The sequence below is a fragment of the Macaca mulatta genome, chromosome 2, assembly GCF_049350105.2.
Source record: "Macaca mulatta isolate MMU2019108-1 chromosome 2, T2T-MMU8v2.0, whole genome shotgun sequence".
NCBI lineage: Eukaryota > Metazoa > Chordata > Mammalia > Primates > Cercopithecidae > Macaca > Macaca mulatta.
Genome location: NC_133407.1, coordinates 37,575,807 through 37,590,011, shown reverse-complemented (window position 1 = coordinate 37,590,011; position 14,205 = coordinate 37,575,807). Strand labels below are relative to the sequence as shown.

The 14,205-nt window shown below is 36.6% G+C and overlaps 1 protein-coding gene across 50 annotated transcripts in view; it reads right to left on the bottom strand.

The window, feature by feature from the left end:
* Positions 1-14,205, bottom strand: part of CEP63 (centrosomal protein 63) — a 126,263-nt gene that overhangs the window by 65,700 nt on the left and 46,358 nt on the right. For all 50 annotated transcript variants that reach the window (XR_013413576.1, XR_013413574.1, XR_013413569.1 and 47 more), the window contains 3 exons: positions 13,944-14,039; positions 12,988-13,110; positions 8,358-8,471 (listed from right to left, as the gene is read on the bottom strand). Coding sequence is in view for 44 of the 50 variants with exons in the window: in XM_077991510.1 (XP_077847636.1) it covers positions 8,358-8,471; positions 12,988-13,110; positions 13,944-14,039 (333 nt within the window). In the remaining 6 variants the exon portion in view is untranslated. The remainder of the gene's footprint in view (positions 1-8,357; positions 8,472-12,987; positions 13,111-13,943; positions 14,040-14,205) is intronic.

Genomic DNA, 14,205 nt, shown 5'->3' with positions numbered 1-14,205 from the left:
AGAATTGAGAGGCTGGGCATGGTGGCTCATGCCTGTAAGCCTAACACTGTGGGAGGCTGAGGCGGGCAGATCGTTTGAGCTCAGGAGTTGGAGATCAGCCTGGAAACATGGCGAAACCCTGTCTTTATCAAAAATTGGCCGGGTGCGGTGGATCACGCCTGTAATCCCAGCACTTTGGGACGCTGAGGCAGGTGGATCACGAGGTCAGAAGATCGAGACCATCCTGGCCACCATAGTGAAACCCCATCAAAATACAAAAATTAGCTGGGCGTGGTGGCGCGTGGCTCTAATCCCAGCTACTTGGGAGGCTGGGGCAGTAGAATCACTTGAACCAGGGAGTCGGAGGTTGCAGTGAGCCGAGACTGCACCACTGCACTACAGCCTGGTGACAGAATGAGACTCTGTCTCAAAACAAAGAAACAAAAAATACAAAAACTACCCAAGCATGGTGGCATGAGAGGATCACTCGAACCCAGGAAGCGGAAGTTGCAGTGAGCCAAGATCATACCACTGCGCTTCAGCCTGTGTGACAAAGTGAGAATCTGTCTCAAAGAAATAAATAAATAGAAAAGAATGGATAAAGTAAAGGGATTCCTCAGGAGAAGAGATGCTACAGTATCCTACCTACTTACACAGAAATTCAACTGCAACCTGGCTGGAATTATTTCCTATTTAAAACATAGGAAATAGGAGCTATAATGCATTATTATATTTCTGATGGAAGTTTAGAAATTAGATTTCAAAATCACTAAATTTGTAGTTTAAATTCCGCCCCCCGCCCCCGCCACCTGGAGCATGTTGTAATTATTCTGTTTTAACATTATAAACATTCATATTTAGATTAGTCAAAGTAACCATAAAATGCTCTTTAAATTCAGAGAAATGGGGAAATTGTGGATTTTTGTTTATTGGAGGAAAAGGTGCTTATAAGGGAGGAGAGATTGGTTCTGTCATCAGTTTTTGGACACTTCCTGAGTTAAAAGAGGTAGACAAATATAGTGCATCTCAAATTGGTTTCTCTCAATGATATATCTACTGACTACTATGTTTTAGGCTATGCATTCCAGCAATATTGGGTTTTAGCTCCAAACTTTTTAGTATTTACAAGTTTTAATCCAGCATCCTGGCTGGTACTTCATCTACACACTGAAGATGAATATAAATAATCTGTGGAAGTAAACTTCCCTTATTCTAAATATTTCTAAAGGTAAAAGCACACAATTTTATTTTAGAAATACAAGTAGAAATATCTCTGGGAAATCTATCTGTTGCAGATTTAAAGATTTTATTATTTGCAGTACAGGTCCAAATCCTGTACTGTATACTGTAGTCAAATAAAGTAGATGCTAAAAACTTCCCATAAGCCAGAGAGAGGGTAGAAGAGAGGTGAAGAGACAGACAAATACTGTTTGTATAAATTACTGATCAAGATTTCAGTGCAAAGAGCCTTTTTTTTTAAACCAGATTCCTACAATGGTATAAAGGAAGAACATCAACATTTAGGTTTAGATTCACTAGAACAATTGCTAAGCATGGAACTGTCTCCAAACTTTTAAATATAATATAAACTTTTTTTTCAAAGAGGAAAGGTTTCCTGTGCAGAATAAATAAATGCAGAGAATGGGTGAGGGTGAGAAGGAGAAAAGGGTTAGAGCTCAGCTTGCTGAAACGTCCCTTAGTCCTACCCTTAATCTGTACAGCAGCCCTGGGTCTTAGCAAAACACAGCTAGAAACCCACTGCCCAAATGGGCACTCAGATAATACATAATTGCAAAACACTATCTTCCTAATACTGCAAGAGTTACCTAATACTATCAACTCAAATCTGTGATCTTAAACTCAGTATTGATATAATAAACTAATAGTCAAACCAAGGTATACTTTAACCAGTGATTCTAGATTTGCCAAATACTAAAAAACTTCTCAGTTTTGAAGAATGAAGAACATAACCTTCTTTCACTGATTTACTATTTTGGTCACACAAAAATACAGTTTTTTTTAAGCATAGTGAAAAGTACATAATCAACTCAAGTACAAACTCTAAATTTTCATTGCCTAGAATACACTAGGGTTGCACTACCATCGCAGTCACCCACATGCGGCTACTGCACAACTAAACTGTGGCTAATCTGAATTGAGATGTGCTCTTAACTGTAAAACACAAATTCAGTTAAAGATTTCAAAGACTCAGTTAAAAAATGTAAAGTAACTGTTGTAATATTTGATATACTGAGTTATTAAAATTAATTTCACCTTTTTACTTTTTAATGTGACTAGTAGAAAATTTTAAATTACATGTGACTCACCAATATCTATTAGCATTACAATAATCTCAAGAATACCTCATCAATACTAAGAAAGTATTATTTTTATTTTTATTTTTTTTAAATTTTTTTATTACTATTATACTTTAAGTTCTAGGGTACATGTGCATAACGTGCAGGTTGGTTACATATGTATACTTGTGCCATGTTGCTGTGCTGCACCCATCAACTCGTCAGCACCCATCAACTCGTCATTTACATCAGGTATAACTCCCAATGCAATCCCTCCCCCCTCCCCCCTCCCCATGATAGGCCCCGGTGTGTGATGTTCCCCTTCCCAAGTCCAAGTGATCTAAAAATAATTATTTAAAATACTTATAAAATAATGATTATTTCTGATAATTATCTGGCTTTAGAGGTATTTTAAGGTTGGCATATTGTTAAACTTTTTTTTTTTTTTTTTTTTTTGCAGTAACCACTAATTCTTTGAGCCAGAAACAGGCATTCCTCTTATTAACCTAACATTTAGCATTCTATTGGAGTGGGTAGAGAGTTATTTCAACAATACAAATCACAGCAGAGGTGGTTAAAAGAAGCAATCAAGAAGGCAATTTACATCAGGGAGACTGAAATTGAAACTGAAACAAATGGCCAGTGTGGGCAGCTAAAGGGTGAAGGACAGTGGAGAAGAAATTGGGGACTGGGGGTTGAATTCAAATCCTCTTCTGGATGTGTGATAGGTACTTCCTGGTGCTTCAAGAAAAGGACTCTCCCAGATAGTGAGATTACTATGAACAATGTGATATGAAGCAACAGGGCTTTTTATTTTCCAAAGAATCCAGTATAAAGGTATGGCCATTGTAAGCATCAATCCCTTACTAAGCTCCCCATCACTGTCAACTCCAAATGCGCCAGTGCAGGCCACAGCCTTGCAGCATTTCCACTAGAGAGCAGCCTAAAGAGCCTGCTAACAACACAGCTCCCACTAAGATCCTGTTATCACTGCTGTGTCTATGCTACTACGAACTTTTAAACAGTAAGTCTAAGTCAATTCAATTAACTCTGATATTTCTACCAAGACAACAGATTAACATTTGAGTTAGGGTCATTTTTTTCTTCAGAAGTTGTGACAGCAAAAGGATGCTTTTAAAAATATAACATATATACTTATAAATACATTTATATACATATAATTAACAGTGGATTTAAAATTAACTTGAAGAATATCTTACAGCTCATCTAAGCATTTCAAAAGGAAAACATATAGAGCAACCTCTACTTTTTTCACATACTGTTTATCAGCTAAATATTTTATATTTTATGTTGGCTTAATATTTTAATTTTTTTCAAATGTTCCTAATGTTCACTAAGTTTTCCTTAAACATTTCCTTTGCATTATGTAGGCAAGAGAAAAAGTAGCAGGTAATTTGTTGCCTTCTAAACATAAATGACCTTGGATTTAGACTGTACTGATCCTTTTCTTATACTATATAACCTCCATTCTGTTATTACATCTAGCATTATAGTTTAACAACTGTACTTTTAAATAAAATACATTTTAATATTTGATAGAACAAACATCCCCCATTACTCTTTTTTAAAAAATGTTGGTGGCCAGGCGCGGTGGCTCACACCTATAATCCCAGCACTTTGGGAGGCGAAGGCGGGTGGATCACTTGAGGTCACGAGTTCAAGACAAGCCTGACTAGGATAGTAAAACCCCGTCTCTACTAAAAACACAAAATCAGCTGGGCATGGTGGTGCATGCCTGTAATCCTAGCTACTTGGGATGCTGAGGAGGTGGATTGTTTGAATCTGGGAGGCAGAGGTTGCAGCGAGCCGAGATTGCGCCATTGCACTCCAGCCTGGGCAACAAGAGCGAAAATCCACCTCAAAAAAAAAAAAAAGTTGGCTAGTATCATTCATTTATCATTCCATATGAATTTTAGAATCATTTTGTTCCTGAAAACGTTATACTCAGTAAATTATATAACCATTTAAAAAACAAATTTAGATCCCTATCAAATACTTTACACTAAAATAATTTTTAGATAAAATGCATTAAAAAGAAATGATAAAGCATTAGAAGAAATTTGACTTAGGTAAGACTTTATAGTATGACATCAAAGATAGAAACGCTGAAGAAAAAATTGATAGAATTAAGTAATTCTAATTAACTGTTTAAAAAACAATTGTATTTCCATAAAAAAATTAAGGTAAATTGAGTACACACACACAACTGTAACATAATAGCAAAGGGCTTATACTTCATACTTAAGTGTATGAAGAGCTCTTTCAGAATAGTAAAATATAAACATCTGGCCGGGTGTGATGCTAACACTTTGGGAGGCCAAGACGGGCAGATCACTTGAGGTCTGGAGTTCAAGACCAGCCTGGTCAGCGAGGTGAAACCCCGTCTCTACTGAAAATACAAAAATTAGCTGAGCGTAGTGGCGAGCACCTGTAATCCCAGCTACTCAGGAGTCTGAGGCAGGAGAACTGCTTGAACCCGCAAGGCAGAGGTTGCAGTCAGCCAAGATCAGGCCACTGCACTCCAGGCCGGACAACAGAGACTCTGTCTCAAAAAAGAAAATAAAATAAGATTTAAAAAAAAAATCCTAAAAGAAAGGCGAATAAAGGACACAAATAATTTATGAAAAATGAAGATGGCCATAAACAGACGAAAAAAGTGCTCAACCTCACTCATATTACAATATATATTAAAACGATATCATTTTTTTTCACCTATAAGATTAGCAAAGGCAAGCCTAAAAGTGGGGAAAGTCAAAAGAAATAATAGTGCTTAATGTAGGGAAAATATGAGGAAATGGATATTCTCACATACTACTAAAGAAAGTCTATCAATCCATCATTGGAGAAAACTTTGGCAATGTATATTAAAATATTTGAATGTACTCTTATACAGCAAATCCAATTCAAGGTCCATTTCCTAAGAAAATAAATATTCCTAAATGTTTATATAAGGATGTTAATCTAAGCACTATTTACAAAAGTGAAAAGTAAAAAACTAAACGTTCTACAGTAAGGGACTGGTTACAAATGTTATACGTTTGACGATAGGGTGGACTTCTATGTAATCATTATGACTACAAATTTGTTGACATATCGTATTTAAAAAGGAAAAATTTTAAAGCTGTGAAGTGCTTAGCTGCTTAGCATAGTATCTGATCACATAGTAAGCATTCTATATATTTTAAAGTTATTACTTCATGGAAAATTTCAAGCATACACAAATATAGAGAGAGTAAGATGAACCCCTATCACACAACTTCAAAAATTATCAACACTTTGCTACTGTCAGTATTTTTTAAAGTTTGCAACTACCACTCCCTTCCCATTCACAGTGCATATAGGTTTTTCCTACCAAAAGTACATGAATGTATTGCACACTGTATGTAAGCATACACAAAGTCAGAAGAAATTTATACCAAAATTTTATTCATGGTAAATCTCTAAACGGTAGAATTATGGGTGATTTATTTATTTCTCATTTTATCCGCATTTTCTCATTTTTCTAAAATAAGCATGTATTATGTAATTTTAATAGCTTATTAAAAGAAATGAATTCAAGCAAATATATGTCAAAGAATGAGAAGTTGTTTCTGAATTATACTTTTAGATGTTAAAAACATACAAGAAAAAAATTATACAAAGATTTTTTTTAAATGAAGGGTAGGTTAATATCCACTTAGTCTCCCAGGTTTTCCACTGCTATTGTTCAATGGTGACCTACATTTCAACCAAATGCAATCTATCAACCTTGACAGGATTCTGACTCAAACATCCGATTGTAAAAAGAGAGTTTTTTGGACAACTGGGGAAATGTGAACAGACTGGATATTAAGTTATATTAAGAAGTTATTATTCTATTAATGTGATACTAATATATTGTAGTTATTTTTTAAGTCCTTACTTGTTTGGAAATAAGATGATATCTATGATTTGCTCTGTAATATTCCACCCAAAAATAAGAAGTAGTGAATGGTATAGAGTTTCAGTTTGACAAGATAAAAAAGTTCTAGAGATCTGTTGTACAATGTACATATAGTTAACACTACTATACTATACATTTAAAAATGGTTAAGGTGGAACATTTTATGTGTATTTTACCACAATTAAAATAAAGATTTACAAGATGACAACTATTAATGCTCGTTAATGGATATAGATAAGTTTATTTAGACGTTTAAAAAAATGATGATCATACAGCACTGGTATATACTGAATCATTGAAAGATTTAATTTTATTTAGTTTGCCAAGGGAGAAAGATAAATACATTTATAGGTAACATTTTTATTAAACAATCAGATAGTTTTAGGTTAAACAAAACTATCAGAAGAATAATTCAAACACCCTTAGTAGGAAAACAAATGTTGGCTGTTGAAAGACTTCTTACTCTAGCCGTAGCTGAATTACAGTAAGTAAAAATCCCATTTTTGCTAACAATGAAGTTTTTATCATGTAGAGTCAATAATCACAACAGTAATTTGGAATAGAATAACAGTAATGTGAAAAGAGACTCTATAATCAATAATACTCCATGGATAAACAATTGAGAACTGTAAAAATTAAGACTCAATTTGTTTTTTTGTCAATCTGAACCCTACAACTAGAATATAACAATATCTTGGTCAAGTGTGGGAGCTCACACCTGTAATCCTAGCACTTAGGAGGCCAAGGTGGGAGGATAGCTGGAGCCCAGGAATTTGAGATCAGCCTGAGCAATGTAGCGAGACCTCATCTCACGAAAACCAACAAATTTTTTTGTTGTTGTTAAGAAAAAAAAAACATGTATTATATATAAAACAATACCTTATAGTTATTAGGTCTGTATAGTGCTTTGGCATTCAAATAAAAAAACTGGTCTAGACATCTCATGATTTCACTGGTCTGGCTGCGTAGCTTGCTGTGGCCTAAAAAATAAATTTCTTCCTTGCAGTTGTTGTGAACTTTTCCTATCATTTTGAATGAAGTTACTCACAGCAGAGCCACTGTCAGTAGTTTATCAGACAGCTGATATTTCAGGGAGACGAACAAAAAGTTAATGCATTATTGAGACTTAAAACAGCATATAAATGCAGATTATTTTAAAAAATCCAAAAAGCCAAAAAAAGCAAAAAACAAAAAAACCTCCCTTCTAGCTATTTCAACTTACCCAGTCTGTTGCCTCATTCTATAAAACTAAGATAACTACCAACCTTGACAGATTATCATAATATTAAACAGAGAACACACACAAAAATTGTCTAGAAGCACTGGGTCAATGTCTAGCACATAACAGATGATCGCAACTTTTTTTAGTTTCCTTTATGTTCTTGATTCTAACTGAAAAAGGAATGAGCTGAATAGGTTCTTACAAGACATATTCCTAAAGTAGGTGTCTGGTTTTTGGTTTTGCTTAAGCCATTAAGAGAAAAGTTTCTATCAGTGTTCTAAAATAAGTATTTTTGTTACCACAAAGACACCACTTTTAGTTAGTGTGCACACCATTGCCATGTGACTCTCTCCACATCTGTCCACACGGGCAAACAAACTGAAGCTCCCCAGCTGAGGCACCTCGGCCAAGACACCCCAGTGACCATAGGGATGGTGCAAGGCACGGACTATAGTAGAGCTGAGAGACCTAACAAGAGACAGAAAGACATGGAAAAGGAGACAGAGGGAGGAATGGGATTGTGGTAAGGAAGAAAGAGAGGAGAGGAAGAGAGGGCGACAAAGCCAGGGACCAAGATGAGGACAGTGAACATGGATGCAAGCATAGAGCCTCAGTAAGCAAGACAATGACAGAGAGTGGGTGAGCAAGTCAGAAACAAGCAAGGAGGCAAAGCGGCAAGCCGGCACAAAGACATGAGCCCGGACAGGAGAGTGAATACACGCATGTGTGAGGGCAGGAGGGAAGGAGGAGCTGGGTCTAGATGCTGAGGAGGAGAGGCTACCTAAACAAGAAAGAGAGCAGGGTTCGTGGAGAGAAGCTGAAAGAGGCTAAATGGTACCAGGACACTGCATTAAGGTAGTTCAAACTTGATCAAAACCTATCTGCTTCTCATTATTTTAAAAAGTCTTAGGCCTACCTGAATTATCTCTGATTGTTCAGCCAGAGCCTTCCTTTGTGCCTCCAGTGAAGATACCTGTTGCTGATAAATCAAGCGTTGCTTCTCCCAGTCCAGCGATTTCTGACGGAATTCCTGAGGAAGCAATTAGAGTACTTAATTTCTGAGTGCTTCTCCTCACTGTCACTACTTCCCAGACTCCCTTTTACTTTAATTTCTCCCCATGTCCCTGGGTACGCTCGCACCTTTCTCCACAGCAGGAGACCCATTACTCACTTAGCTAACAGAGCTAGAGAGTAACACTAAATTCCTCACATACTGTGCCTCTGGATATCTGTCTTTCTAAATTTAACACCCTAATGGTGAGGAGTATGAAACGCAGATGCTAAGCACTGGATTCAGATGTTTTTCATTGATTTGCTGCCACCTAAGGGTTGTTATAATTTTCTAGTGAATTTTCAGAAAACTGACGCTAAGATAACTAAAATTTTAAAGTATGATTACAGATATCCCTCGCTATCCAAATTCTTGATATCCAGACCCAGGAATTGAACAGATTAAATTTTCAGATAAGTCCTTTGGTAACCCAAATCTTACTTCTCAGTATCTAAAACTCAAGAACCAAGTAGATTCAGACAATACAATATCCTTTGATGTCCAAATTTTTATTATCTCAACAGAGGAACTGCAAAGGCTTGAATAACAAAGAAAATCTGTACTAAATTTTAACAGATATTTGTAACCCAAAGCCGAACAGTTCAAAATTAATGATGGATCAATAGTAACATCAAATTGCATGATCAAGAAAATGATTTCAATATTTATGAAAATGGGGCAAATTAAAGGGAAAGGAAACTCAATCTTTCTATCACTGTCTTCCAGGATCCTCAACTCCAGAAGTCTCAGGCTCCTTAAGATAACTGTTGTTAACCAAATTTCTGATATTCATTCATTCATTCATTCATTCATTCATTCAATCATTCTACTATATATGCCAGGTACTGCTTTTGGTGTCAGGGATACAATACTTAACAAAACAAACAAAAACCCTAGTCCCACTCAACTGGGGGCAACAGATGACACATTTCTTGTATGGTATAGCAGACGGTAATACATGATTTGGAGAAAACAGAGCATGAAGTCTTCAGAGTTGGGGTTGTAATTTTTAAAAGGGATGGCCAGACTGAGTGAAAAACATTTAAGTAAACACTTAGGGAGATGAGGGTGAAGTTACAATATTCTGGGTGGAAAGAACAGCCTTGAAATAAGAGCATCCTGGTGTGTTTAAGGGTGAGAAAGGAGACTAGTGTGGCTGGAACAAAGTGAATGAAAGCGAAAATAGGAGAAGACAAGGTATGAGAATGAGACCACGTAGGCCATTAGGATAACTTACGTTTTTTTTCTTTTTAATACTTTAAGTTCTAAGGAACATGTGCACAACGTGCAGGTTTGTTACATATGTATACATGTGCCATGTTGGTGTGCTGCACCCATTAATTCATCATTTACATTAGGTATATCTCCTAATGCTATCTCTCCTCCCCCTGCTCCCCACAATAGGACCTGGTGTGTGATGATCCCCTTCCTGAAGCTGCTGGAAGGTTTTTGTATAGGAAGTGATATAATTTGATTTACATTACAGCAGAATCATTCTGGCTATTGTGCTGAGAAAAGAGAAGTCTAAGATGACTCCGAGGTTTTTAGGTCGAGCAAACTGAGTTGCTATCAACTAAAACATGAATCAGTGTTGGGGAGATGAGGAAGAGAAAGACAGGACCTTTAGCTTGGACATGTTAAGTCTGACACATTTCACACATCATAGTGGAGATAGGAAACAGGCAGTTGAAAGTTATTCTGTCATGAAGAGGCAAGGTCTCGGCTACATATATAAATTTTGAATTGTCAACATATACACAGTGTTAAAGCTATGAAATTCAATGGGACCAATAGGGGAGTGAGCGTAGACAGGAAAAAAAAAAAAAAGGAAAGGTCCAATGACATGATCCTAGGTTAAGGAGTAACGGAGACTGAGGAGTGATGAACAAGGAGAAAAATGAGAGAAATGTGGTTTTTCTCAAGCCAAGTCAAGAAAGAGGGTAAGGAGGTGGGAGAGACCAGCTCTCCTACAAAGCTGTAGGTAGGATGAGGAAGATGAGGACCAGCCCACAGGCTCTGGGAATGTGTAAGTCACTGGTGACCTCTATGTGAACAGCTTCTGCAGTGTGAGGGGACAAAAGCCTTGAGTGGGTATAAGAAAAATGAGACAAGAGGAACTGGAGACAAGTATAGATAACAGAGGTAATTTTTTAGTTATAAAATGAAAGAAATAAAATGGGGCAGAGGAGGAAGAGACAGGTCAAGAGGGGATATTTAAGAGGAAGGAAATTTGGATGCTGGTAAAAAATATCCAGTAGAGAGAAAAAATTAATGGTGCAGAAAAGAGAAGTTGAACTACTAGAGTAATGCCTTGGGTAGAAAAGGGGGAGGGCATGGGTAGTTCCTCCAGGAAAGAAGGCAGGGTACATGGGCACAGATGCAGATAGGTGGGTGGACACAGAGCTGGAAGTCTATACACAGAGCTGGAAGTCTATATATCTTTGGGTTATAAAGATATAACCCAAAGGTGAGGATGTGGGGATAGGTGTTGAGAGTTTGAGGAGAAAAGCAGAAGTCTGAAATACTCATTGTGGAAAGTAGGAGATGAGAGGAAATACAGTACGATTCCAGGTAGCATTAGGACCCATTTGAGGTTAGGGACCATGAATTTAAAGTGAGATCAGACAGTATAGTTAGGGTTTTCTCCAGCCATGTTCAGCGATACATGACAGGTAGAGAGTGGGCAGAAAGGTGGACTTAAGCAGATCTGTGATTCTTCCAAGCAAATATGAGGAAGCAAGAGAGGAGCACACGAGATGAAAGGGAAAGTTAAAAATGTAATCACAGAATTTAAAAGCTGGCTAAAGACCAATAAGTGAGAACACTAAGTAGATAATGGAGCAGTAAAAAGGCGGCAGAATTCAATCATTTTAAGGGATGGATAATGATTACTGAGAGGCAAAGGACTAGAGAGAGTTAGCTGAAAAGATAGGGATTGGTAGTCTGATAATTAAATGCTTGAAAATGAGATTCTAGAGGGGTGGCATATATTGGTAATGACAAGAGCTGAGGAATGGCAATGGGAATAAGTAGATGAGACAGAGACATAATCAAACCATCTATGGAGGAAAGAAAGACAAGAAACTGTAAGGTCAGAGTATTATAAGCATCATCCCTCCAGATCCTGAGATCCTCAAAGTTATGGTAAGAGTAATGTTGGAGAGAACTGACAGTGAGCTGGGTGCTGAAATCAATGAGCCAAGGAAATAACCCAGAGATCAGAAGATGACTACTTTGGTTGTTATGTACATTGGCTGGCAGCATAGGCTGGTAACATGAAAATCAAAGATGGGGTTTTTGAGGTAGCAAGGAAAGAAAATAGTCAGGAAGTGGCAATGTGAAGCAAGAAGGATATAGGGTTTGGGGGGAAAAGGTATTGCTGAAAAGGGTGGAAGGGAAGCAGTATCTGCAGTCTTCTGATTCTAAGCTCTTCAAATGTAAAAAAAATTTGAGATATAAAGGAATATTAAACACAGAAATTATAATTTTAAGTAACAATAATATACTGGCATTTGTGGGTGACAAGTCACTGAGAGTAAAAACTTATAAGTGATCACACAAAGATGTTGAACAATGTTTCTCAAATCAGAATAAGCTAGGGGAGCTGGATACAATGCAGATTGTAGGTCCTATGCCATCCTAGGTCCTATGCCATACTGCTGGATCACCATTTCTGAGAGCCTAAAAGCACCCTGGGAATTCTTATGTCCACTGAAAAACTAATGGCAAGGACAAAGGAAGAGAGTGACAACTTTGTGCTGCTCCTTCATCTACTCTTGGTACTATTAGCTCACCACCTCCCCTTAAGTTCTCAATATATACAACAATCATGGAGTTATTCAGTCTTAATAAAAACAAAGTCAGCAGAGAAGGAAGTGAATGCCTTACTACATCTAAATGGGAATTGAGAATAATCTGATACAGAGATTACTTTGTACAAAAAGTGCTATGTACTTTCCACATTTACTAAGCCCCCACTTTATTAGGTGCTTGAGATACAATGATATATAAGACAAAAACAATGCCCACAGAGGACTGTCTGTAACTAGTGGTCAATGTTTCCCAATGGGAGAGATACTGGCATTTGAGGTACAATAATCCTTCCTGTGTGGAACAATCTTAGGCATATTTAGTATCCCTGGTCCCCGTCCCCTAAATGCCAGTTTTATTATGCTCAGTCATTTTGACAACCAAAAAAAAAAAAAAAAAGGCCTCCATACATTTGCAAATGCTCCCCAAGGGTGGTAGTGCCCTGTTGAGAATTATTGATGGCCAGTAATCCTGTTAACCATAGGGAACCAGATGATGATAGGATGTATGGTGGATCACCCTCTCACCTTTGAAATAGCTTAGTGGCAGTCCTAAAGATGGTAGAAAATTGGTTTCAGAAAATAGTGCCATTTAAAAAAAAAAAAGAAAATAGTGCCATTAGAAACAGCATTTTCCTACATGAAGGCTGACAATCACTATGAACAAATTATTACTATGAACATACCTCTATTTTTGCAGTTAACCTCTCAATTTCAGACCGATCTTCCCTGTGATTTTTGGTATTTCCTCTGAATTCCCTCATTTGCTTTTTCTGAAGCTTTTCGTAGCTTCTCTTCAGTATGCCTAACTGTAGAAACAGTTATTTCTATACTTAAAGTTTAAGAATTTGAAAAGAGTACTGGTGAGAAAAATTTGTATTATGAAAACAAGAGCAGTGCTAACCAGTATTACTGAGAACATGTTAGATTTCCAAACTAAAACACAAAAGGAAACTAAAAATTAAATATGTAAAACAAACATTAGTAAAGAAATACATTCAAAGAAAAAATTTTTTAAAAATTTTAAACAAAAGTTTTTGATTACAATAGCCTTGCACTTAAAGACCCTACCACCTAGCCCCACAATAAAAGCAGCAAATTAAAACTCTTTTTCTTTCCTCCAGGTCTGTGATTCTCAAAGCTATGCTCTTGCAGAGCACTGATATTTAGGATGCAGGAGAAGAATACTTTGCAATTAAATCAGAATAAAAGCAGTTTTTTCCAAATCTGAAGAATAAAATTGAGTTAATGGACAGAATTTTCTTACTTATTTATCCCAAAATGCTTCTTAAATTTTGGATCCTCCATTGTTTATAATCTAGTAACTGATAAAAATTAAAATATTAAATGTAATTTTTGGTATCAAGTATTTCACAGTATTACACAAAAACAGCCCTAACTTCTTTCAGGTACTCAACCAAGAAACATATTTTAGCATCTCTTCTAGGTAGCATCAAACCTACAATTAGGCAAACCTCTTTACCTGGATTAAAGAACAGAGAAATGGATTCCCACTCCTGTATCTTCCATGCACTATATATTTCCCACTTCACAAAGTAGAAAGTGGCTTTCGTTAACAAAGTTCTCAAGGGTGAAAGAGAGAGAACTACATATACGACATTTAACAAAACTAAAATCTCACTTCTTCATGTAGTTTCTTCAACTCCTGCTTATACTCCATGGTCATCTCTTGCTTGATTTTTTCATGTTCTTCTACCTGCTGATGCAACATTCCAACCTAAAAGCAAAAAAGTGGTAGTATTTTTCATTAGCATTGAAACAACATCCCTGAGGTATAAAAATATAAAATAATCTCTGTATTTATTTGTAAATTCAAGTTCTCAAATGCATATATATGGTTACCCCACTTCTTAAGAAGTCAAATACCTAGTTATTTAATAATT